General features: G+C 45.9%; 1 protein-coding gene across 2 annotated transcripts in view; it reads right to left on the bottom strand.

The window, feature by feature from the left end:
- The window catches only part of LGI2 (leucine rich repeat LGI family member 2), a 121,376-nt gene extending 98,590 nt beyond the window's left edge, over nt 1-22,786 (bottom strand). For both annotated transcript variants that reach the window (XM_088450593.1, XM_088450594.1), the window contains exon 1: nt 22,526-22,786. In XM_088450593.1, the coding sequence (XP_088306719.1) occupies nt 22,526-22,704 (179 nt within the window). In that variant the 5' untranslated portion in view covers nt 22,705-22,786. The remainder of the gene's footprint in view (nt 1-22,525) is intronic.
- Nucleotides 22,787-27,769: the final 4,983 nt, after the last annotated feature.

Below are 27,769 nucleotides of genomic sequence, written 5' to 3'. Positions count from 1 at the left end.
TGCACTGTGGCTGCATGTGCATCAACAAAGGAGCAGCGCCAAGCGTGCGCCTGTGTCCCATAAGTAAAGGTCCGGCTGGCTCATTTCTTAAAGGGTGGTGTAACCCACAAAGTGCACTAGTCTCCAACAAAAATAAAAAATTATTTTCTGTGTTTGTGTGCGCCTTAGCCGCACGTATATATCAATATAACATAAATGGAGGACCAAACTTTCTCCGATAAAAATAAAATAGGGAAAGATCAAGAACCACTTCCTCCTAGTGCTGTTGCTGCTGCTGGGAGTTGTTCATCATCCCAGAGAGGAAGTAGGAACACCACTACTTTTACTAAACAATTGACCCTCCAACAGTCCTTAGCGAGGAGGATGAAGTAGGACAGCAGTCATCCTGAAGCAAAACGTATAACTGAGGCCTTAACTGCTATTTTGGTGTTAGACGTGCGTCCGGTATCCGCCATTAGTGCAGTGGGATTTAGACAATTGATGGAGGTAGTGTGTCCCCAGTTCCAAATCCCGTCTAGATTCCACCTGCATCCTCAGAGCAGCAGCGACAAGCGTGCGTCTGTCTGTTAAAGGGTGGTGTAACCCTCAAAGTGCGCTCCACAAACAATAAAAAAATTCTTCTTTTTTTTTCTGTCTTTGTGAAATGTGTGGGCTGTAGCCGCACCTGCATCCTCAAAGCAGCAGCGACAAGCATGCGTCTGTCTGTTAAAAGGTGGTGTAACCCTCAAAGTGCCCTCTACAAACATTAAAAAAAATTTTTTTTTTTTCTGTCTTTGTGAAATGTGTGGGCTGTAGCCGCACCTGCATCCTCAAAGCAGCAGCGACAAGCGTGCGTCTGTCTGTTAAAGGGTGGTGTAACCCTCAAAGTGCGCTCAACAAACAATAAAAAAATTCCTTTTTTCTCTGTCTTTGTGAATTGCGTGGGCTGTAGCCGCACCTGCATCCTCAAAGCAGAAGCGACAAGCGTGCATCTGTCTGTTAAAGGGTGGTGTAACCCCCAAAGTGCGCTCCACAAAAAATAAAAAAATTCTTTTTTTTCTGTCTTTGTGAATTGTGTGGGCTGTAGCCGCACCTGCATCCTCAAAGCAGCAGCAACAAACGTGCGTCTGTCTGTTAAAGGATTATATTGGTGACAGCATCCAAGTAGGCATGTCAGACAGTCCGTACATGTACTGGCAGGAAAAAGAGGCAATTTGGAGGCCCCTGTACAAACTGGCTCTATTTTACCTGAGTTGCCCCCCCTCCAGTGTGTACTCCGAAAGAGTGTTTAGTGCAGCCGGGAACCTTGTCAGCGAAAGGCGTAGGAGGTTGCTTCCACAAAATGTGGAGAAGATGATGTTCATAAAAATTAATTATCAACTCTTCCAGGGAGACCAGCCTCCATAACGTACAAGGGATGTGCAGGCTCGGTTCTACTCGGTTCCGTTCGGTTTTTTTTACCGAATCTTATTGGCTATCCAAAACTCGTGACAGCTGATACCCAATAAGATTCGATAAAAAAAAACGAACGGAACCGAGTAGAACCGAGCCTGCACATCCGTAGTACAGAGGGACCTGTGGTGGTGGATTCCAGCGGGGACGAATTAATACTCTGTGAGGATGAGGATGTACACAACACTGAAGAGGGTGAGGAATCGGTGAATGTGGAGGATGAGGACGACATCTTGCCTCCGTAGAGCCAGTTTGTGCAGGGACAGATTAATTGCCAGCTTGTTTTGTGGGGGCCCAAACGAACCAATCATTTCAGCCACAGTCATGTGGCAGACCCTGGCGCTGAAATGATTGGGTTGTTAAAGTGTGCATGTCCTGTTTATACAACATAATGGTGGGTGAGAGGGCCCAAGGACAATTCCATCTTGCACCTCTTTTTTTTCCTTGCATTATGTACTGTTTGGGGCCTAGTTTTTCAAACTGCCATCCTGTCTGCCACTGCAGTGTCACTCCTAGATGGGCTACGTGTTTGTGCCGCCCACTCGTGTCGCTTAGCATAGTCATCCAGCTACCTCGGTGCAACCTTTTGGACATAAAAACACTATTGTGAGGTGTGAGGTGTTCAGAATAGACTGGAAATGAGTGGAAATTAAGGTTATTGAGGATAATAATAGCATAGGAGCAGAAAAACCCGCAAATTCTGTGATTTTAGCTGTTTTTATGCTTTTTTCAAGAAAATACAGATCCAAAACACAAAACCCAGAACCCAAAACACGGAAGGGTGGTTTTGGCAAAACCAATCCAGAAAGAAAGATCCAGATCCAAAACCAAAACACAAAACACGAAAAGTGGCCGGTGCACACCCCTAGTCCTTATGTTATGCTGTGAGTGCATTGCAATCACAATGAATTAGCATATTATCACAGATGAACTGCGTGCGTAATCACAGCTGTGATTGCAATAGCGATCTGCAGTGAATTAGTCCCTGTATGCAGACTGCGGGCCGGATTCAAAGATGTACGTTCATCCTCGCTCGCAGATCCCCCCAAGCAGCAGCATGATTGACAACATGCAGCGTTTGGGGAGCGTGCTTGGGCGCCGTTCCCGGACCCAGGAGGGATGAGGCCAGGGTCTGCACCGATGGATGCAGATTCCTGGCCTCATGCGTGACCAGGCACCGGCCAGGCTGTGAGAGCTGAAGCCTTACCAAAAGATCAACTGATGGTCGTGATGGTGATCTCAGCCTGCGATGTCGGTCGCAGTGCTGGGATTGCAAATGAAGCAAAGAGGTGTCTGACACCTCCTTCTGCATTTGCATGTGAGATGGGCGGATTTGCATATATGCCTGTGTAAGTCGGTCCATCTCTGAATCAGGCCCTGTGACCAATTTTAAGCAAATATACAGAAGTACTGATTAAGGGCCTGATTCAGACCCACTCGCGAGCGGCTGTCCGCTCGCAAGTGGGTCGATGTTATGGACTGAGCATGCGCACGACGGAGGGAGCTCCGTCGTGCGCATGCGCCAGACGCGACGAGCGAAGGAAAGTCCTTCGCTCGTTGTGTCTGATCAAAGGGGGCGTGCTGTCGATGTTGATTGACAGCACGCCCCCTTTGGTAGGCGTGCCGGGGGCGTGCCTCCCTGACGGGGGCGTTCCCACGGGAATGCCTCCCGTCAGAAGCCGGCCCACTGACATCACTGAAAACCTCAACCGCAGGCTCCGGCTCGCAATTTCGATGGTCGCGATGGTCTCGACCATCGCGGCCATCAAAATGCACGCTCGTATAGCCTGTGGGTGGTGACCCACAGCTATACGAGCGTCCAGAAGGACGCTCCATTTTCATGGAGGCCGGCCCTCATTCAGAGCGTGCGCTCTGCTCAGAGCGTACGGCTCTGAATGAGGGCCTAAGTCAGCCAAAAAGTAGATTATAACCACAACAATGTATTTACTGTTGCCAAACACATTACAATACTAAAGAGTACTAACTCATTTTATGCTACAAACGATTCCTTGTATCATTAAAAGTTAGTAGATTGTTACATAAGTAACGTTCTTTCTTTATTTAGTCAGTTTGCTGTAGTATTACAAAATATATATAATATGCCCACAAAAATTATGTCAGGGTTTTCTTTTACTCAAAAAAATCTAATTTGTGGTATTTTACCAAAGCAGATAAAAGTAGAACATACAGTATATAGTATGATTTATTTAATTAGATATCCACCCAAACTTTGTATTGTACATAAGGAACCATCATTTCTCCAACCAGTATATGAAGCAGACTGGAGCCTGAAAGTACTTTATTCCCTGTTGCCAACCAAGGGCCTGATTCAGACCCACTCGCGAGCGGCTGTCCGCTCGCAAGTGGGTCGATGTTATGGACTGAGCATGCGCACGACGGAGGGAGCTCCGTCGTGCGCATGCGCCAGACGCGACGAGCGAAGGAAAGTCCTTCGCTCGTTGTGTCCGATCAAAGGGGGCGTGCTGTCAATGTTGATTGACAGCACGCCCCCTTTGGTGGGCGTGCCGGGGGCGTGCCTCCCTGACGGGGGCGTTCCCACGGGAACGCCTCCCGTCAGAAGCCGACCCACTGACATCACTAGTGATGTCAGTGGGAGTGATTTTGGCTCTGATAGAGCCAAAATCACTCCGGAGCTTGCGGTTGAAAACCTCAACCGCAGGCTCCGGCTCGCAATTTCGATGGTCGCGATGGTCTCGACCATCGCGGCCATCACAATGCACGCTCGTATAGCCTGTGGGTGGTGACCCACAGCTATACGAGCGTCCAGGAGGACGCTCCATGAAAATGGAGCCCGGCCCTCATTCAGAGCGTGCGCTCTGCTCAGAGCGTACGGCTCTGAATGAGGGCCTAAGATTTGTGTTAGCAGAATAACGTCTGTCGCAGGGCTGGATTAAGGCCTTGGAATGCCCAGGGCGCTTAAGACAAGGGGGAGCCCTAAGGCAGGGCTGAAACTAGGATTTTTGTCACTCGGGGCAAGACAGTAATTTGGCGCCCCCCTGGTAATTCCCCCATAGTAATGCCACCTGCAGCAGTGCCCCTATAGTAATGCCCTATTCAGCAGTGCACCAATAGTAATGCCCCCTGAGGTAATGCCCCTGTAGTCGTGCCCATATAGTAATGCCCCTGTAGTAGTGCCCATATGGTAATGCCCCTGTAGTAGTGCCCATGTAGTAGTGCCCCTGTAGAGGTGCCCATATAGTGTTGCCCCTGTAGTAGTGCCCATATGGCAATGCCCCCATTTTAATGCCCCTGTAGTAGTGCCCATATAATGCCCCTGTAGTAGTGCCCATATGGTAATACCCCTGTAGTAGTGCCTTTACATTAATGCCCCTGTAGTAGTGCCCATTTGGTAATGCCCCTGTAGTAGATCCCCCATAGTAATGCCTCTCTAGTGCCACTTACACAACAAAAAAACCCCCAAAACATTAGTTACCTTATACCCCGCTCCTGCGTCTGCCGTCGTCCGGTCCGTCCGGCTGCTCCTCGGAATGACGAGAGAGACGTCATGACATCTCTCACATAGTGCCCGTGGGGAGAGCCGGAAGCTGGAGTTCAGGAGAGAACTCCAGCCTCCGGCTACTGCCAGTGGCAGATCCAGGGGGGGGGGGCGATCAGGGCGATTGCCCCCGTAACACAACTGCAAAAAAAAAAAAATTCTTCCTCCATAAGGGTGTGTGGCCACGGACCCTCGGTTAGGCCACGCCCCCTTGACCCAGCCGACTCTCTTCAGGGACATGTGCTACGTTTAAAGTGCTCACTGCTCAGGAAGAGGAAGAGCCTGAGGAGCAGGAACAGCAGGACGCCGAACTGGAAGAAAAAGGAGCAGTCCGGCTACAGAAATGAAGGTAAGTGGGTTGGTTGTTGAGGTTACTCGGGGATGGAGGCTGGAATGACGGGGGCCAGGAGGAGAGACAGGATGACAGGGGCTTGGAGGGGAAACATGATGACAGGGGCCTGGAGGGAAGACAGGATGACAGGGGCCTGAAGGGGAGACAGGATGACAGGGGCCTGGAGGGGAGACAGGTGGCTGGAATGTTGGAGGGCTAGAGGGGACATGAGGCTGGAATGACAGGTGGTTGGAGGGGACACGGGGCTGAAGGCTGGAATGTTGAGGGGCTGGAGGGGACAGGAGGCTGGAATGACAGGTGGCTGGAGGGGACACATAGGGCTGAAGGCTGGAATGACAAGGGGTTGGAGGCTGGAGGGTACACAGAGGACTGGAGTAACAGGGGACTAGACGGGACACAGAGCGGTGGATGCTGGAATGACAGGGGAATGGAGGGGACTCAGGGGGCTGAAAATTGGAATGAGAGGGGGCTGGAGGGGACACTGGGCTGAAAGTTGGAATCACAGGGGTCTGGAGGCTGTAATGACAGGAGCTTGGAGGGGAGACAGGATTACAGGGGCCTGGAGGGAAGACAGGTGGCCGGAATGTTGGGGGGCCGGAGGGGACATGAGGCTGGAATGACAGGTGGCTGGAGGGGACACAGGGGGCTGAAGGCTGGAATGATGAGGGGCTGGAGGGGACAGGAGGCTGGAATAACAGGCTGGAGCGGACACATAGGACTGAAGGCTGGAATGATGAGGACTGGAGGGGACACAGGGCTGAAGGCTGGAGTGACAAAGGGTTGGAGGCTGGAATGATGGGGGCTGGAGGGTACACAGAGGACTGGAGACTGGAATGACAGGGGACTGGAGGGGACACAGAGCGGGGGATGCTGGAATGACTGGGGGCTGGAGGGGACACAGGGGGCTGAAGGCTGGAATGAGAGGGGGCTGGAGGGGACACAGAGGGCTGGAGGTTGGAATTACATGGCTGGAGGGGACACAGAGGGCTGGAGGCTGCAATTTCGGGGCTGGAAGGAACACAGGAGGCTGGAGGGGACACAGGGGGAACATATCTGGTTGAACTTCTGTTGTATGATGATGACACTGATTATATTCCTACACAAACAGGCATCTTCTGGACCATGTGATCTTCAACGTGAATAGTGACTACTGATTGAGGACATTGTCTGCCTATGGAGGATCAATTTCTTCAGACGTTCCCCATTGCCGAGAAACCACCATATAAGTAAGGTGAGTTTTTATTTAGTACACACAAAAACAGTACTGATTTTTTTTGTCCTTTTAAGTGGGGCACCAAAGGAATTTTCACCCTGGGCTCTACTTGGTCTAGAACCAGCCCTGATATGACACACAAGGTCCCCCCTCCTACAGGTGACTAAAACCAGATTAATGAGGAGTCTGAAGACGCAGGTGACACGTACCTCACTCCCAGTGGTCCCAGTGGGATCCATGATTATGGACGGATCGCCAACGCAGTGGCAAGCCCATCCACCACTGCACATATACACGCACATCGCCCCCCCCCTAAAGCAAGAGTCTAGATCTGCCCCTGGCTACCGCGATGTTGCAGGGAAGGAGCCGGGCGCCCGCTGGTAATAAAATCTCAGTGGACGTCCGGCTTGGAGCGTCCCTGCGACTCGGGCACATGCACCACCAGCCCCCCCCTAGTTGCGGCCCTGCCTAAGGTCTAAATTTACAAGCATATCATTCATGAGAGAGAGATACAACTGGTTGGTATATATTACATAGGCAGGTTTTTTCCCACATATTCTGCAGTGTTGTGTCCTATTGGTCACAAGACAGTAAACCTACCACGTCATGAAATATTTATCACAAAATGTTTCTCATTGTGTTTCCAGCATGATAATTCCCAAGCTGCCATATGTTACATATAGAAACATCCCACCTCAATTTCCCATGTGCCCCCTTCTCCCAATAATCCAGCTCTAGTCTAGTGGTCTGCCTTGGCATCCACCAAGAACCCACATAAGAAAGTACTAGCATCACAGCAGGGAGTACTCATATCATGTCCCTTATATCTACCCCTTGGTGTGACCAGCTGGTTTAAAGGGTAAAGTGTTACAACTAAATCAGCAAATGGTAGAATAATCAAACAAAGCTGAGGTCAGACACACTGGAATACTGCATGATATCAAATCAGCAAACAAGAGAATAATCAAACAAGACTGAGATCAGATACTGATACTGGGAGGTATAATACTGGAAGGTACAGGAGAATCTGAATGTTGGAGCAAGAGAGAACCTTACAGTATACACTAGTAAGGATGGCCACCAGCCATCGATGGTATGTAACAATCAAGGGTTTTTGATCGATGGGGAGGGTGAAATGGCACACATCATCGGTTGAGGTCCAATCGATGAGTGTTCACGTGCTGTGCAGGCACGACAACCAGCTATCAATGGCTCTCCATCCAACCAAACATTCATACCACCAATGGTTTAAAACCATCGCCCACTGATAGCCTGTGCCTTGATAGACAACCCTATTCTCTGGCACTAAAGAGTGCTCAGAGTTCTGTTTAAATAGGTACATCTGGTTTGAATTTGTATTTGATAACGTTACTAGTCACCCCCCGAAACTTAGAAGTGGGCAAGTGAACTGCTGGCAAACCCCTATGCATAAAGGGGTGAGCACCACGACATCAGGGACAAAAGAATGTCAGATACCAACTCCAGTATGTATATATCATTCCAGTCCACACTGATAACAGTTGCTTTAGGGCTAACACCGTGAGGTACACTATGTACACTATGTAGACAAAACTGATTGGACACTAACAGCAAATAGATCAACAAGATTTTATTGATGCCAGTACTTTGTAGGTCCACCATGTGCAGTGATTACTACAGACACCCTTCTTGGCAAACAGTCCGCAAGTTCCTGGACAACAGCAGGGGATATGTTGTGCCACTCCGTCTTAAGTACAGTGAACAACTGTGACAGTAAAGAAGGTCGAGTCAGCATAAAATGTATACTATAGCCAAGACCCCCTGTGTCACTATCACTACATATTATATTCTCCACTGTGTATATGTGCATATAAGTGTGTGTTTATACTTTACATGGCAGCCTGTGAAGATTTACATGCCAGCCACACCAGAGGGGCCTATTAAGATTCCTCCCTGCTGTGTCTGCAAACAAGTGGCCACCAACTGAAGACAGGGGAGCTGGGAGGAGAGGATGCGGCCAGTGGGGGATATTGGACACCAGCAGGGGGGGCCGAATCAGACACCCATGGAGGGGTGGGTCTGGATCAGACATCCGTGTGGGGAGGGGGGTGGCCCGATTGGACACTTGAAAGGGGGAGGGCAGGATCAGACACCTGCAGGTGGGAGGTGGGGGCTGGATCAGACACCCATGGGGGGGCCTGATCGGACACCCACAGGTGGAGGGCTGGATCGACACCCCCCACCGGACCGGACAACCACGGTGGCCGGATCTGACACCAGGAAGCTCGGGGAGCTTAGGGGTGAAAGACTGGGGAATAGAGAGGGGAGAGACATAAAGCAGTGAGTCAGCTTTTTGGAAGTGATACTTTTGTTAGGGAGGCATAATAAATGCTTCCAAAACATTTGTTAAACTTGCAGCGAGTTTAAAACATAATGATCACTAGTGATAATTATGTCATGATGAATAGGACCCTTAGTGTCCTTTGTGAGTAGAGTACAACTGTCAGCATTTGTCTCAACTAGTATGCAATCCTGGAACTGCAGCAGTTTAGACCTCACAATCTCCAATGATAGCTTAGTCACTTCTAAGAAATCAAAGTTAGGCATCAAATTCTGTAGCATCGCCATTGCAACCTCCTCTTTGTCCACCTGTATTCATTCATGTCTCTGCATTCACTCAGTTTGGTACCATACAGTGTACGCCACAGGTTTATCCTTCTTATTAGATCTTCATACGTGCTTTATGCAATCACAACACAGTGCTAATAAATACACGCGTAAATCATCAAATCACCATAGTCATCATTAAACACACCACACGATGAAGCTAAGTAAAGGAGAAAGAGGTACAGATAGAAATCCCCACTAGTGTACCACATAAAATACGTGATGTGCAACTGCCACCCATTACACATTTAGTACCATAATTACGTGACAACAAACAACTGAAACACAAAAAGAATACCAAGACACAGGATGTATTAAGCCACATACGATAAGACTCGTAAATATATACATATTAGTTTATTTCTAAAATAAATTAGATAGTTTCCTTGACAACCACATTAACATTAATAATGGAAAGACAAACTTTCCTGCAATCAATTACATCCGGTTTCCTTGACAACCAATATGCAAACCATGTCAGACAGGAAACCAATTAGAACCACACCCGATTTCCATGACAACCCCTATGCTAACCACACCTCACAAGAAGCCTATTTAAACCTAAACACAACTATTTAAACACAACCATCATTCACGTCCCTGAGGAAAGCTGGAAGGCTGCAACGCGTTGGACAACATTCAATCCATCTTTGGAACACACGCTGACATACGAATGCTTACCGGAGTAAGCACTAACAAGACTAGCTGTTCCCCGAGATCCCGCGAGATCTTACGAGGATTCACTCAATTCAGAAAGCGAAAGGCAAACCAGAGTATCCAGGAAGTGTGCATACGGCACATACCATAACTGCCTCCGTACGGACCTAGGCCCTGATTCAGAGGCACTCGTAAAAAGCGAGCGCTCGCTCTGAATCAGGGTGGGCGCTTCTTTTTTAGTTGTGGCCTCGTGGCCGCTCTCATAGCTGTGGGTTACCACCCACAGCTTACGCGAATGGCCAGGGGATGGTCGCGATGGTCAAGACCATCGTGACCATAGGGCTTGTGACGAGACCCTTGCTGTAGGGTATCGTGGCCGCAAGCCATAGTGGACTTCCTGCTCTAATAGAGCAGGAAGTCCACCTACTGATATCATGAGTGATGTCAGTAGGGCCGCCCACAAACGGCAGGCGTTCCGGCAGGAACACCTCCATTTGCCCAGCCACTCCCCCTCCCCGCCTTCCAAACGGGGCGAGCTGTCGATCAACATCGACAGCTGCCCCTTTTGGATGCAAGCACCGGAACGAGTGCTTTTTGCGCTCACTCCGGGTCTTGCACGTGCGCACTGGCATACCATCGACCCACTTGCGAGAGGGTCTGAATCAAGCCCCTAGTCTCATGACCACCCGGTGAGTAGAGCGGCCGGCCATGGCGATCGATAGCCGGAGACCACGTGATCAACTGTGATCGTGGTTCTGGTGGTCTCGCCACGTCTGGTGAATCAACGGGACCTATAGAGAGTGTGTAACTTGGCACACACTCCAACGGAGGCGGAGAGACTGTGTACCTGAAAGAACCTTTCACACAAGGATTAACATCGACAGCAAGAAGAAGGGTAAGTTCTCGGACCGGAGGGCACGGGACGCCGCCCCTCCAGAGCGCAACCCACCCAGGACACTAATTCCGTCTGCAATATATATTGTTTAAATTTTTTTCTTATATTTAAAGGACATTGGCCCTGATTCAGAGCCGTTCGCTATTTGCGGTCGTTCGTTCAAAAACAAGGGGTGGCTATTCAAATGATCCGTTCGCAAATTGCAGTCTGTTCACACCTCTAAGTCTGAACGAGCGAGCAAAACATACGCTCGTTTATTTGTTAAAAACGCCCCCTGGCCGCTCGCACCATACGTCATGTCCGCTATTTATTAGATTAATCGAGTACATCGACCAGCGTATGAACTGCTCGCTATTCTTGTGGTTGGTGTTTGCTACCACAAATTTGCGAGCAGTTCTGGCTATAAAATAACCCAGTGACGTGGTCAATGACGCTGCTGTATTAATTATGCACACCCATAATACGCCCGTTTTGACCTTTAAGCACGCCTGCGTTCGAATTCCACTCCCCATTTTCAAGCACCTTCCCCTGTTACCACCCACATACGCCTCATTCTGTCACTCAAAATAGCAGGCACTCGCTATATAGCGTACAAACGATTTTTGGCCGCACTGACTGGTTCGCGCATGCATACTAAAAACCGTACGCATGCGCAGATGTGCAAACATCGCTCGGAACGAGCGTACTGCCGCTAACGAGCGGCTCTGAATGAGGGCCTTTGTTCACTATTTTATCCCCCCCATTTTTTATACATTCATTTGACCATATACTTCTAAATACTACCCATTCCCTGTACCATATCCTGCGTACATTACTCCTCAATTGATTTGTTGTAGTATTTGCCGGATCCCATAAAATCACCTATTATCCCTGGGTGCTTAGTATTATTAGATCTACATATACATATTGATTGTCACATTAGGCACCTATAGAATTACGCAAACTAGCGCAGGCACTATAACTGAATATATTATAATTGCCTACACTAGAACAGAATGACAATTGTAACAATTGTTAAAAGAACACAGTCTATGTTAAGTGATGCAGGTCTGAACAAGAGAATCTGGATGGAAGCAGTCCAAACTGCAGTATATCTCAAGAAATTAGCACTTACAGTAAAACACCATTGGAGACGCGGTCAAGCAAAAGACCAAGTATCAGTCATCTCCGTGTCTTTGGGTGTAAAGCATATACCCATATCACTAAATAAAAGAGGTGCAAGCTGGATCTGAAGTCCATCTCATGTATAATGCTAGGATACTGCCAGGTAAGCAAAGAAAACAGATTATGGGACATTAACAATCAAAAAACTTATAAAGTGAAGATATGTAGTGTTTCATGAGAACATTTCAACCAAAGACAAGCAGTATAATGTAACAACACAAAAACTGGTAATGTTAAATATGCCCGCAGCTGGAAGCGTGTCAGAAACTGAAACCATAAGTAAAAGTAGTCAGCTACAATGCAGGAGCTCTATGAGGAGCAACAAAGGAAATCCATCTACAACAGGGGTAGCCAAACCGCTCATCGAGATCCTCTAACAGTTCATGTTTTCCAGGCCACCTGTGGACCTGTAGAATGTATCAGTTAGAATTAATGCATTCCATGTTTTAAAATGTAACAGTTAGTAATGACTACACCTGTGCACCAGCTAGGTGGCGAGGATAATGTGAACTGTTTGGGGATCTTGAGGATCTGGCCTTCAGGACACATTTCACTGTTACACTACACATCCATCACTCCTTTTACATTCTTCACTCTCCAATCTCTCTTGATTGATCTTACGCCCCCTCCCCCTTTTTTTCTCCCCCGTCTCTCTCCCTTTTCTCCCTTGGCTCTACACTTTAGTATTATTAATGCTATTTATCCTAGTACTCTTTCCAACCTCGTTTTCACATGTATTATTTTTCTCTCACTCCTCTCCACGATATCTCTCCTTATTTTATCTGTTTATTTCATTACACATTATTTATAATTATTATTTTTATTTCTTAGTATTTCACTTTCTATCTCTTACCAGCCCCCATTGTTGGTACAGGTGTTATTAACTTATAACTTCTGATTAATCACTCCCCCGTTTTCCTTCTATATTTCCAACAATGCTAGACCTTTTTTCTAGATATGCTCTTGCACCACTTCTTGTGCTTTTACACACTTCTTCTATGCAGGTACTTTAATACGCGCTTGTATAGTCAGACACATACTGCACATCCGTTCATCTTTCATCTTTCTAGTGTTTCTTAAATTTGGATCTTTTCTAGCATCATCAGGACCTTCACTCTTTTATACTTGGATTTTATTCTTTTATTCTCTTATTTTATATAATTTTTTCAATCATATTTTCCATTTATTCCCCTCTATTGTCATCCTCCATTCCTTTCGTTCTATTATTCACTTTTATCTCTATTTTGCACTCTGTTATTATCATTTGTTTTTATTTATAATCCTTACATATTTCTATCTCTTTGCACTTACATTTATATTAGTAACTCTCTTACTGAGCTATCATTTTTACAATTTTTCCTTTGCTTCTAATATAATTTGGATCCAGATTATTTATTTTTCCTCTTCCCCAATAAACATAATATTGTTTTGTTTTATTTTATTCATTATCATTATATTGTACTTTTTTCTCATACTATCATTCCATTTATGCGAATAATGATTAGTCCATTTTCTATATTAGATTGACTAATTTAATGTATACTATTACCCACCAGTGTGTTCACAGGTGTGATAGTTTCAATTTGTAACAATTTGTAACTACCCATTGGCCTCTCATATATGCTCGTCACAGAGACAAAGACTATGATTGGTTGCTCTCCTTCATTTAAGCCCTGACCAGCTTACTAGCAAGTCAGGCTGATACTGGTGAACAAACCCGCAGACGTTGGGTGAAACGCTCGTCAACAGCAGTTCCCATCGGCGCCGATGGGGACTCAGACCTCTTTAGCAGGAACAGACACACACAGGTATTGCTTTTATTCCTCTCCCTTCATGCTCATCACTCTCTCATCTGGTCCGGTGTTAGCACCCTGCAATGCTCTTTACTATCAGGGAGCACACTGGTTAACTTTCTATACAGAAAGCAGGAGTGACATTTCTTTCTTCCGATGTGTTTATCAGCTGTTCGACTGTCCCCTTCACCCAGTATGTTCACTGCCTAAGGGCACAAATTCTCAATAGGGACTTTACCTACGGTAGCACATCTCTCTATTCTGCTCCATTCTGACACATTACAACAGAGTTTGGTGACATTGTCTATGCTGATCAAATGTGGATCTATAAATATAATTTATTTTTGTCTATTGATTAGATAGTTTTTCTATTTGTGACCCACTATGTATGTACTGTATATAGAGTGTGACCTGCAAACTATTGATTGTACTTTTTAGGTATACCGCTATGATCTAAACATTTTATCACCCAAATATATAATTTGGAGAGTGATGTTTTTTCTTTATTTTTCTTTATTTTACAGAATATACAGTACAACTGCCTATTTCTCGTCATTCATAAATACCATATGTTGAACACTTTGGGGCATATTCAATTGAGCGCAAGGTTTAGCGAGGAAAAACCCTGCGCCCCTCGTACCCAATTTTGTATTACAGCGGGTATGCACGCTCATGATACCTGTGGTATCCAATTTAAAAAAAGTGGTCATAGGGTTTTCAGGGCTGACAACCCCACGCGTGTAAAAAATAAGTAAAAAAACAATTCTACATTTACCTGCCCGGGGTCTCCAGTGGTCTTCGCAGCACCCGGTGGCCTCCCCTCCATCTTCTCAATGGATAGGGGGCTGCTGGGAGTCCCCATGGGCTGGTGGGAGGAGCAAGGGCTGCTGGGAGATGTAGTTCTCCCAGCGCCCATTACGGGGCGCACATAGACACTGGGGGGGCACACACATTGGGGGTCACACACACACAACACTCATACACACTTGCAAACACTAACAAACACCACACACACTGACATACTCACCCTGCTGCAGAAGAGCCGGCTTCCGACACTGGATGCAGAACGATTTTAGAAAAAAAATCACACTTACTCTGGAGGTGCGAGAAAAAAAAGTTCCCGGCGCTCAAAAAAAGGAAAAAATCCGCAATAATTGAATAGCAAAAATCCCACACCTGCAGGAAAAGCTCGCAGGTGCGGGATTTTTGCTTTTCTCGTCCCCAATTGAATATGCCCCTTTATATAACAATACTATTATTTTTCTATACTTTGTGATGATCAACAACTCAAAGGGATACAATTTCTCCTGTATCATTGCTGTATACATTTTCACCACCATTGGGTACTTGTGTCTCAAGAGCCTATATATGACACCAACCAGTATTTATAAAAAGAGTTGATGTCTTACTATTTATATTTATGACATCACTTTTTGTCATCATATGATGCGACAAAATGGTGTTTTTCTCTTCTGTTGAGGACTATGGGCCTCATTCAGACCCGCTTACGAGCGCATAGTGATCGCAAGCGGGTCGATGGTCGGGCAGTGCACTTGCGCGGCGTGCACGAGCCCCGGAGTGAGTGAGGAGCTTGCTACAAGACGGGGCAGCTGTCAATGTTGATCGACAGCTCGCCCCGTTTTGTAGGTGGGGAGGGGCGGTGGCTGCACAAATTTGAGGCGTTCCCGAAGGAACGCCTGCCGTTTGTGGGTGGCCCTACTACCATCACACATGATGTCAGTAATGAACTTTCTGCTCTATTAGAGCAGGGAGTTCACTGGGGCTTGCGGTGGATGAGACCCTACCACAAGGGTCTCGTCGCAAGCCCGATGGTTGCGATAATCGAAATCATCGCCAGGCCGCCCACACAAGCTGTGGGTGGTCACCCACAGCTATGCGAGCGGCCTGGAGGTGGATTTTTTTAATAAAAAATCCACCCTGATTCAGAGCTAGCGCTCGCAAATAGCGAGCGCCTCTGAATCAGGACGTATATATACTAAGCTTTATCTTGCCTGGTGATCAGTTATTTTATATTAAGTATATTAAAAGCTACAGTATGTTTTTTTAATTTCTATACTGTACTTAAAGTTGTGCCCCCAAAAAAGTTTTTTTCCCTGGAGCCTCCCGGCAGACTCCTTCTTCAGGTCTCTTGTGGGAGTATTCTTTCAATATGTATTGACCTGTAGAGTGTATCAGTTAGAATGAATGCATCCCATGTTTTAAAATGTGACAACCTGTGCACCAGCTAGGTGGTCTGGAAAATGTGAACTGTTTGGGGATCTCGAGGATCTGGTTGGCCACCCTTGGTCTAAAGCAGTGGTTCTCAAACTCAGTCCTCAGGACCCCACACAGGTCACGTTTTCCTGGTCACTCAGCAGGTGCACAGGTGTATTCATTACTCACTGACACATTTTAAAAGATCCACGGGTGAAACTAATTATTTCATTTGTGATTGTGAGGAGACCTGGAAAACATGCACTGTGTGGGGTCCTGAGGACCGAGATTGAGAACCTGTGGTCTAAAGAAAAGATACAGCTAGGAATTTGCAAACTTTTTCTGCTGTGAACCTCAAACCATACAAGAAGCGAAGTTAAGCATTGATAGGAAAGAGTGGAAATCAGTTAAAGATCTTACAACTTTGAATAACAATGACACATGGACCATTGTGGACAGCCTGAGCAACTGTAGAACAGTCAAAAACAAATTCCCAACTTTTTGCCAAGGGTTACACTCAGAAACCCGGCAATGACCATATGTTATGTATGGTCATTGCTATATCTACTGTGTATGAATTGCTAATATACTAGCTAGGCTTTAAGCCATCCTTCTTAAATGGTGAGCTAGTGCTGATATATTCCCAATGGGAAATGCATGTCTTTTAAAGACATTGTATGGGCTAAAACAAAGTTTTAGCCGATAGACAGTCTACAGCTAGAGATGAACTTTGTTTACAGACTGATCACTGTTTGCATTACAAATTGAGAAAGAAAAGCTTATTTATCATAGTGGAATATGTAAATGATCTAGTGCTTGCAGGTCAAGAAAGCCAAGCTCGCCAATGTCAAGTTGTTGGTCAGTGACAAGTTCAAACTAAAAGACCACCAACTGCTGAGTCTGAGGCTTATACAAAAATTGCACGCTGGGACTGTTACCATAGACCAACAGGGGCACATTGAGGTAATGCTCAACAAATTTGGAATTACCGACACTAACACAGTCAGCTCACAAATTGACAAAAGAATGACAATTTCAAAAGCTATGTGTCTAACAACAGAGGCAGAAACAGAGGAAATGAGAAGAGTACTTTATAAAAATGCCACTGGAACTCTATTGTATGCAAGCATTGTCACATGTCCAGACAGGATTGGGTACGGGATGCCGGGACTTGGGATCCCGGCGGTCAGAATCCTGACATCCGCATCCCGACAGGGTTAGGATACCGACACCTGTCGGTCAGTATCCTAACCCTTCCTCCCCAGTGCCTAAACCTAACCTCCCCCCTAGTGCCTAAACGTAACCTCCCCGCACCCTAAACCTAACCCACCCTCCTTTGTGCCTAACCCTAATCCTCCCCCTAGTAACTAACCCTAACCCCGCTACTTACCTTCGGGATACCGCAGGTCGATATGCAGGCGCCGGGATCCTGACAAGTGTCGGTAATTTGGCGCCAGCATACTGACCACCGGAATACCCGCAGTGGGTATTATGACCACATCACGTCCAAACATCACCCATGCTATCAGTAAGTTACTTTGCTATCAAGCCTGTAAGAAAACATCGGACAGCCTTAAATGCGTTCTCAGATATTTTAAGGGTACAGGGTACGAGCAGCTTAAAGCTAAAGTTTGTGAAAACTGGTAGTTTGAATTTACAAGCATTCTGTTATTCTGACTGCGGATCAGATGAGGACGACAGGCGTTCTTCCACCAGATACCTATCTGCTTTGGCAGACACAACAAGGCCTTATCCACTACCGAGGTGGAGTATAAAGATCTCACAGACACAGAGTTAGGCCTTCATAGTTCAAATTACACCATCTTTATTACATGTGACAACTTTACAACTGTGTAATTGACTTGTTTTCCAGCACCAAACATCATGGTCAATCTAAGCATTTTGCTCTCCGCGCATCTTCCCTTCTCCGTCCTGTATAGAAAAGGCTAGATATATCATACATCCCGCTGCCGCCACTGTATATGTGCTACAACACCAGTATTGACCCCATACATTCCTGGTTGCACTTGGAGATACTGAATTGTGTACAACTGCTTTATACCGGTTAATAAACCAATCCCCGACCAAAGGGGGGGTGCCACCTGGCAGTGCCACCAGTAGCCAAGGGGTGGACAAGTCCCTCGGCCCCACAAGTGTAGGGCAGACCGCAGTGAGAGCGGTCTGCCCTACACAGTTTACAAACACACAGCCGCCAGCGGCAGCTGTGTGTTTGTAATAGCAGCCAACTAATGACAGTCTGCCTGACTCTCATTAGCTGCTGCATCGTCCGCGGAGGGAGCTGGCTGGAGCTCACTAATGAGCTCCGTCTTCTGGCTCCCTCTGCAGCATGTGATGGGAGAGACGTCATGACGTATGATGTCTCTCCCATGCAGGAGAAGAGCGGGCGGAACTGAGCGGACAGTGGCGGTCGCGTAAGGAGCGAGGATCATGTAAGTTTTTTTTTTTTTGTGTGTGTGTGTGTGTAGGGGGGGCACTGAAATAGTGGGTGGCCGCTACTGGAGGCAATTTATGGGGGGGTGCCCACTACAGGGGGCACTCTATAGGGGAGGCCACTACTGGGGGAACTCTATAGGGGAGGCTACTACTGGGGGAACTCTATAGGGGTGGCCACTACTGGGGGCACTCTATAGGGGAGGCTACTACTGGGGGAACTCTATAGGGGTGGCCACTACTGGGAGCACTGAAATAAATGGTGGCCGCTACTGGGGGCACTTTATGGGGGGGTGCCTGCTACTGGGGGCTCTGTGTATGGGTGGCCACTACTGGGGGTAATTTAGGGGGGTGGCCACTACTGGTGGCACTGCATGGGGGGGGCGCCAGTCCTTTACATTGCCAGGGGCGCTTGGATCCCTAGATACACCCCTGTAGGTGTACACACTATACGATAGTCGTGCATATTGATCGAAAGAGCCAAGATACTGTATAGTGTGTACCCAGCTTTACTTTCTTTTCTTGCTTTGCTCTGACCTCAGAATCAGCCTCATTGTATTGAAGAGCACTGAAGTCACATACGGGGTTAAAACTCTTCAGCAATGGAGAGTTCCATTTAATTATCCCCATGTGAATATGAACATTTAGGCAGCAGTTCATTAGCAAATAAGCAGCTACAGTATAAATACAAAGACAACCATGCCCGGAGCCTGATAATCATAAGTAATTTTACCTGGATTTTGTCAAATGCAGTTTTTAATTTTTTTTTACTTTTGAATTCCAATATCTACAGGGGCGCTTCTATAATGGGTGCAGGGCACATGGGCCCCGGGGTCCAGAGGAGCCCACATTGCACACCTTGTACCCATATTTTTTATACTTACCTTCGAGTCCCATGTCGGCGCCAGTGTCAGCACTGACAAAATCGCCTGGAAAATGGCCTCTGCTGCCATATTCCTGGCATATTGCGCAGGCGCAGTAGGGAAAACACCGGGAAAATGGCCACAGCGCCATTTTCGCAGTGATCTGCACATGCGCTGTAGTCTCTGGGCACACTCTAGTGCCCAGAGTCTACCTGCGTGGCGCTGCACTCAGTGTGCTGCCGGCCGCGGAAGAGAGAGGAGGGGGCCGCGGAAAGAGACCGCACATGGGCCCCCTCCTCTCTTGAAACCCCCCTGAATGAATATATATATATATTGCAAAAAATATATATGCATTGAGCTTGTTTAATTGCCTGGTTTATATGTTGCACTATAACCTATAGATCAAGCCATCAAATATCAACTTTTCGCTGTCTCGTATAGGTCCGTATTCAATTGCCGGCGAAAATTCCTGGACTTTTCGCCTGTGGGACTTTCTGCCGTCATCGCTAGTTTTGCCTCCGGAAAAGTATTGCGCTCGCCCCCGCTATTCGCCCTATTCAATTGCAAAGGACGCGAGAATGCATCCTAGCGAAACTTAAATCTGCAAAAAGTCCTGTCAGATTTGGGGAGATCAGCCTGACACCCCCCAAAAGATGCACTGACATGGGGTAATAACTATGCATACCCCTGAATAGCCCTGCTGAAGGTATTTGGGGTGCTGAAATGCTCTCAATTGCTGCTAATTAGCGTATTTGCACAAGTGGTGAAGAATAGCATTTAGCAGTGTTTTTAGGTTAAAATAAGTAGTCCCAGCAAATTTGGGGTACATGAATATGGGTGCAAGCATGGTTAAAATTCGTTAAGTAATGTCTTAAAAAACGCACTTTCTGCAAACACCTGCAAACAAAAAACACCTGGGGCATACTTGGGGGACCCCTGGAGTCTATTTCGCTAGTTTTTAAGTTTGTCCCCCAACTTTTTTTTTTTCACCCCCAAAACAAAAGTACTTTTTTTTGGGTGAACTAAAGTATTTTTTAAACTTTTTTGACACAGTTTACCTTTGGGGGACTGTCCCAAGGCTGCAGGGGTGTTGCCGCAACTTTGCACCCCAAACGCCCAATTCTGCACTTTTTTCCGCCCCCCTCTCAGAGGCGAATCATTCCCGCTGGTTACAAGGCGCAGACTTTTCGCACCGGTGAAAAGTCGATGGAATTGAATACGGGGAAAAGTTCTCGCCTGGCGAAATGATGTCACTGGTGAGAACTTTTCGCCGAGAACAGCATTTCGCCGGCAATTGAATATGGCCCATAGTCTGTAATGAACGCTCCCACCTCATTATCCAGGTTGCTATGGGTGATTCTGCTTGCACTGTTTTCTTAAATAAGCCCTCATGTGTTCAGATGACAAAATGTCACCAAGAAAAGAGACATAATTCACAATATTCAGTGTAATTAAAAAAATATTGAAAACGTTGTAATGTATTTAATTACCATCAGTGTATCATATTGGTATGATAATAGGTATTTTTAAATTTGTAACTTGTTTGAATATATAAAAGAGAAGATAAAAATCATTCTTAGAGAGAACCTGTCACTTTTGTGTACTTTTCATAGAGTGCACTATGTGCTACAAATAAAACATAAAAAACCATCACCGTTATTTTATCATTTGCCTGGTACCTACTGTAGCATAACATAGTGGCTAGCGCTGTATGTAAGTAACCTGACTGAGCTTCTTAATAGAGATACAGTGTATTTTTTGCTTGATTGTAATCATATTTCTCCATATGTCACAGCTTGCTTGTCTCACAGCATATGTATGACAGAAAACTCTGTGATGTAAGCCTCCTGCGACTAAGTGTAATTTAGTATATGACCAGACCTGAAACCCCAAGTTAAACCATTTACATACAGTTGCACAAAGATTTTATGGTCTCTACTAGAAAAAATGGATTATAAGAGAAAGTGTGGTCTATTTACTAAACCTTAAATGGAGAAAGTGAACGGAGATAAAGTACTAGCCAATCAGCTAATAACTGCCATGTCATAGGCTGTTTGAAAAATGACAGTTAGGAGCTGGTTGGTTGGTACTTTATCTCCGTTCATTTTATCTTCATTCAAGGCTTAGTAAATAGACCCCAAAGTTTGTATTTCATCAGAGACTTCTATGTTTTTAGTACATCCAGTAATCCTTAAACGGCCAATACTTGCCTCTATAACACACATACAAAATGATAGTTTGGGAAAGGCATCAAGTAAACAACGCAGGACAGGACCTGACCATGCAACCAATAGGGGAAGGGGGCAGCTGTATAGCCTTTGGAAAGACAAGTATAGAGGGACTATGGTGGTTTACTTTAAAGGAATCATTTTAAGTTTAGATTGGAACTTGGTGGATTTGAGCGCACTTAAGCATCTTAAAGAAGAGAAATATTGTGCACAGAGCATTAAAAAATATATCTGATTTTTTTTTTTTCAAGTTGAAAAGTTGAAAAAAAAAATTGTCTTACACCTTACAGACAAATGCAATGCTGGTGAATGCCACGTGGAATTGATCATCTTTGATATATGAGGATGAGGAACAGATCCAGCTGACTAATGACAAATCTGGCAGTACACCCAGAAGTCATTACATTTGAAAGACAACCATTTGTTGTGGTGCAGAGATCAAGACCGCTGAACTTACTGACGTTACTTACCTATATGTGGTTGATGAGTGTTACGAAAAGACAACAGTGGGTGGAAGTGCATTATAATATCTACATTAATTTGGTGTATGAGGTAATATGGGGAATTAACTGACATTCAATTCATAGGGGTATATTTACAAAGCTGCGGGTTTTTAGAAGTGGAGATGTTGCCCATAGCGACCAATCAGATTCTAGCTATTATCTTTTAGAAGGTGCTAGATAAATGTTAAATAGAATCTGATTGGTTGCTATGGGCAACATATCCACTTCTAAAAACCTGCACCTTAGTAAATATACCCCACAGCATCAACAGCAATGGTCCAGACAAGCCATACCAGCATGGTAGCCCACGCTTTGAATATATTTGGTGTCCCTCAATTAACCAAGTGTGTATCTTTTTAAATGATGTGTCTATCAGCAATCTACAAGCACAATGTCTATCAGTTACTGCACATTTCACTTGATCAATGCAATGATGAATAGACTGATACATGACTACACAGATGAAGTTGTATGACCTGAAATCAGCCCCTGGCACTTAGGAAAGGGCTGTGTGTGGGACTCGCCTGCACACTCCTGCAGTTGGTCAGGATACAATATTCATCATTCATACAACTTCTGCTGCCGACGTTCCACTTACAAGGAGCTGATGTCGCTGGGGATGGTCCTTGGGATCCAGGAAGAGCCGACACAAATAACTGATTCCTTGGTGCAGCTGCATGTGGATGGACATTTCACAGCTTTCTTAATTTGAACAGCGTGCTGCATGCATCCGAGCAAAATAAAAAATAGCAGGGGTTCCTTAATAAGCGCCATCATCCTGACCCCCCCAGACTGAGCGTATGTGTGTGCACTGTGGAATAGTGAGGACAGAGGCTCAGAAGGAGCTGGCTGGCAGGCATTCCTTATTCTGACCGCACCATACTACACTGCATTTGCCTCCTGACATCAGCACTTCAGCTGCAGCCTGTTTTTTTTTTTTTTTTTTTTCCTTTCCTCCAATGAATAATTTATAAAACACTCCATTCTGTTGTGTTTAAAAATAATCCCCAAGTAGCAAAGGCTCTTACTCCGTTGCATCATGCTTGTTCCTCCTGGAACATGAGGAGAACAAATCAGGGGGTGACCTTGCAAGGGCTTGGAAGAGATGTGTGTTTTGAACAAGTGTAGTGTTGTCCTGGGTGATCTGTCACACACAGTGACCTAGAGCTACTTAGGGACTGCTGGTGGGAAATCTTACCTTTACAAGTATATCACATTGCAAATGTTATTTTAGTTTTGGTAGTCAGGTCAGTGAGATCTGCAGCACTAAAAGAGTTAACAGCTTAGGCTTGTGCACTTTGTCAGTGGATATGCAAGCAATATTGATCATCGAAAGGACGTATTGACTGTCAGCTACTGGTATAGTAGCTACTTGTGTTTGCTGAAAAAGATTATGTGTATATGCTAACCTACAACTATAGCAATATACATTCAGGTGGCCACCAGTAGCAGTTGCGCAGAGCTGGATAAAGGTTTGTGGGGGCCCTAGGGCAGCTAACATTTTGGGGGCCCTACGAATAAAATTGTCAATATGATCTGCAGGCGATGTTATTAAACATTATAATGAGTACATACTCCCAGCAACACACATAGTTTAAAAAACACTATTGTGCCCCCAGTTCACATTATGGCACACAAAAACACCATTATACATTTGCCACACTGCCCCCACACTGGTGATGTAGACATATGAGGGGTTTCCCCAGAGAGGGAGCCCCGGTTGCCCTGTTGTTAATCAAGCTCTGTGGATGCTCCTAGGCATACATCACATATAATTATACCCATGATTATAGTAGGGGTGTGCACCGTCCACTTTTTGTTTTGGTTTTTGATCGGGATCTTTCTTCGTATTTTGGATCTTGATTGGTTTTGCCAAAAGCACCCTTCTGGATTCTGGGTTTTGGTTTTGGATCTGTATTCTTTGGGGAAAAAAGCATAAAAACAGGTAAAATCACAGAATTTGTTTTTTATTTTTGTTCCTACGCTATTATTAACCTCAATAACATTCATTTCCACTCATTTCTGAGCACCTCACAATATTGTTTTTAGGCCAAAAGGTTGCACCGAGGAAGCTGGATGACTATGCTAAGCGACACAAGTGGGCGGCACAAATATGTGGCCCATCTAGGAGTGGCACTGCAGTGGCAGACAGGATGGCAGTTTGAAAAACTAGGCCCCAAAGAGTACATATTGCAAAAAAAAAGAGGTGCAAGATGGAATTGTCTTTGGGCCCTCCCACCCACTCTTATGTTGTATAAACAGGACATGCACACTTTAACAAACCAATCATTTCAGCGCCAGGGTCTGCCACAAGACTGTGGCTGAGATTGGTTCGTTTGGGCCCCACAAAACAAGCTGGCAATTAATCTGTCAGGAGCAAGATGTCGTCCTCATCATCATCCACCGATTCCTCACCCTCTTCAGTGTTGTGTACATCCTCATCCTCACAGAGTATTAATTCATCCCCACTGGAATCCACCACCACAGGTCCCTCTGTACGTTCTGGAGGCTGATCTTCCCAGAAGAATTGATAATTAATTTTGATGAACATCATCTTCTCCACATTTTGTGGAAGCAACCTCCTACGCCTTTCGCTGACAAGGTTCCCGGCTGCACCAAAAACTATTTTGCAGTACACACTGGAGGGGGGGCAACTTAGGTAAAATAGAGCCAGTTTGTACAGGGGTCTCCAAATTGCCTCTTTTTCCTGCCAGTAGAGGTACGGACTGTCTGACATGCCATCTTGAATGCTGTCACTGATGTAATCCTCCAAAATTCTTTCAATGGTGACAGCATCATATGCAGTGACAGTAGACATGTCAGAAATTGTTGGCAGGTCCTTCAGTCCGGACCAGATTTCCAAACTTGGTCCTGCCTGCCAGTGCCAGATTAATGTTCACATGGGCCTGGAGCTGATATTTATGAAGGGCCTATTGCAGAGGTTCCCAAACTTTTTTGAATCACGGCGCCCTAGAGTATCAGCATTGTTTCACGGCACCCCTAAACCAAACATTTGTTATTGTGAAAAATTGTAAAGTGAAGTAAATCGTGCTTACCTGTCATCCTTAAATTAATTTATGTGGTTGTGGACAGGTTTGAGCTTCTGTTTGTCCACATATTTACATTACATTGACCATAAATAATTTGATTTGGTGTGAACCACTAACCTGAGGCATCCCTGCAAGTGTCCCGAGGCACCCCAGGGTGCCACGGCACACAGTTTGGGAACCACTGGCCTATTGTGTAACTAGAGATGTGAGGGCGTGAGCTGCGAGGTGTGGTCTGCACAGGGGGTGTGGACAGTGCCATGGGTATGGCTATAGTGGAGCAATTGCAAGAAAAAGTTGCGCTCTGTGTGAAATGGTATGAACTCTATTGTCTGTCTTTCATTAAGTGCTAGAATAGTTTAAATAAAAGAAGAAAAATCAAAATCGTTCACTGAACATTGTCATATTTCTATAAGTGTTCATCCCACATCCCTAGTCACTGCCTTCTTTAGCTGTTCCTGTTAAAAAAAAAATATCTGCAATGGTAATACTGGACTAGGGCAGTAAGGGCTACCTTACTGTACAGCTGTGTATGCATGAGCTTGTTTGGGCATTAAGTTTTTTTTGTTAATTAAAAAAATAAAAAATAAAGTTTAAAATAAAAAAAATAAAAAATATTTAAAATGATAAAAAAACTCAGAAGTCTAAAATTATATCTTTTTTGTTTACATTTTAAAAAACAATCTGTTATTGCCATATTGAAATAGTGCTAATAGAACAGGTAGGACGAGGACGGGATGTACTAAAGGGGAAAATGCGGTAAAACCCTGAAAATGCAGTTTTTGGGGGTTTTACCGCATTCCCCATATGTACAAAGCACCAATGGGTAATGCCATCTTCAGGTGGAGTTACCCAATAGAAGCCTATGGGCTTCTTATTGGTACGCTCCCCCTTGGGAGGGATCCGATCGGATGCACACATATACAGAGTGACCGTGCAGTATAGCTGGGACTTGAAGGAGCAGAATGTATGCGCTGTGATACAGAACTGCACAGCACAGTGCAAACTGGACATACCAGCAGAGGGGATGGGATGGTGAGCACAAGGGGGGGGGAATCTTAGGGATCTTCATAAACCAACTTTCTGGGGCCCCTATACACCTTAATCCAGGGCCTGTCGCTCTTCCTGTTTGTGCTGACACTGTCCCTTTGGGAGCGGTGGGGTGGGTGTGACATCACACATGTGCAGAGATGGTACTCTATACAATGCAGGGAGGGCTTCTGAAGACTTCCATATCGCTTGCCACTCCTTGCACTCCCAGCTCTGGGTCCAAGTCAAGAATCGGTCCCCTTATGTGCAACTCAAGCTCCTGTACCCTCTTAATTTACCACTTGCGGTTAAGATGCCAGGGGATGGGATGCCGGACGTCTGTATACCAAAGCTGGAATCCTGACTCCCATCAGGAAGCCGATGCAGTGATCCCAAAGGGATCAAGATACCAATGTCAGAATCTCGAACACCGGTATCCCGAAGGTAAGCATACGGGTAAGGGTTAGTGTTAGCCCGGTGTTGTCAGGGTTAGGGACCTCCCGAGGAGGATTAGGGTTAGGCACCGACCGGGGAGGGTTAGGCTGCGGGGAGGGGGATTTAGGGTTAGGTACCACCGGGGGGAGGTTACGGTTAGGCACTAACCCGGGAGGGTTTGGTTTAGGGTGCGGGAAGGGGGGATTAGGGATAGGCAACACCGAGGGGAGATTAGGCACCATCGGGGGGAGGTTAGGGTTAGGCATCACCAGGGTAGGCTTAGAGGAAGAAAGGGGGAGGGTTAGGGTACTTAGATTGGGATGCCGCTGTCGGTCTTCTGACCGGCGGCATCCTGTCCAGTGGTATATCATACAGATTCCTGTGTATGTGTGTATATATATATATATATATATATATTAGATTTATATACACATATATATATATATATACACATACATGCATATATATACACACACATATAAATATATATATACTATAAACACATGTTTACACATACATAAATACATATATACACATTTACATACATATATATTATATACACATTACAATATATCTATATATATACATCTATAGATAGATAGACAGACATAGACATTACACCTCTGTTTATGTACACTTTTCTGAGTTTTCTCACTAGTGTCCGGCTGCAGTGTGCCAGGTCAGTTGCCAAGGTGAGGTGAGGGGTCAATGGCTGGGCTTTAGAAAACCCAGGGGCAGAGTTTTGAGCATCTCGGTATACAGATGAAGGGGCGGAGCTTAACGCGATTTGGGGGGGCGGAGCTTAACGCGATTCGGGGGTGGGGAGTCGGCCTGCCTGGAGGTGGAGTTTTGGACAGTCTGGGGGCGGAGCTATGAGCAGGCCCGAGGATAAGCTGGGCATCAGGTAACGGGCGGGGGTGGAAGCAATGGGAGATAATCCTGCAGAATGGACGGGGCTTCGGAAACGCTGTAGTGGACTGGTGACAGAAAACGTTTTTTTTCCTGTCAACACAGCATGCACTGCAGTAGGTCCTGTGGGCCTATTTTCATGGGGTGGCCTGGAGCTGGAGCTCCACCCGCCCCATTGTTAATCCGGCCCTGCTGCCTGCCCTGCATCACTGCCAGCAGGTTGCTTAGGATATCTAAGTTGTTTCCTGGCAGCCCCAGTTGCGGGAGAAAATAAAGAAGGAGCTGTTGCCGTGTCACGTTCCGCTTCAGCTAACAGTGTTTTCACCAGCAGGTCTTTGCACCTCTGCAGGCTTGTGTCCACTGGAAAGAGAGACCCCATGTAGGCTTTAAACCTAGGATTGAGCACAGTGGCCAAAATGTAG

Source organism: Taudactylus pleione, unplaced genomic scaffold (genome assembly GCF_031769625.1).
Source record: "Taudactylus pleione unplaced genomic scaffold, aTauple2 ptg000520l, whole genome shotgun sequence".
NCBI classification, from domain to species: domain Eukaryota; kingdom Metazoa; phylum Chordata; class Amphibia; order Anura; family Myobatrachidae; genus Taudactylus; species Taudactylus pleione.
This window is presented reverse-complemented; position numbering and strand designations above follow the sequence as displayed.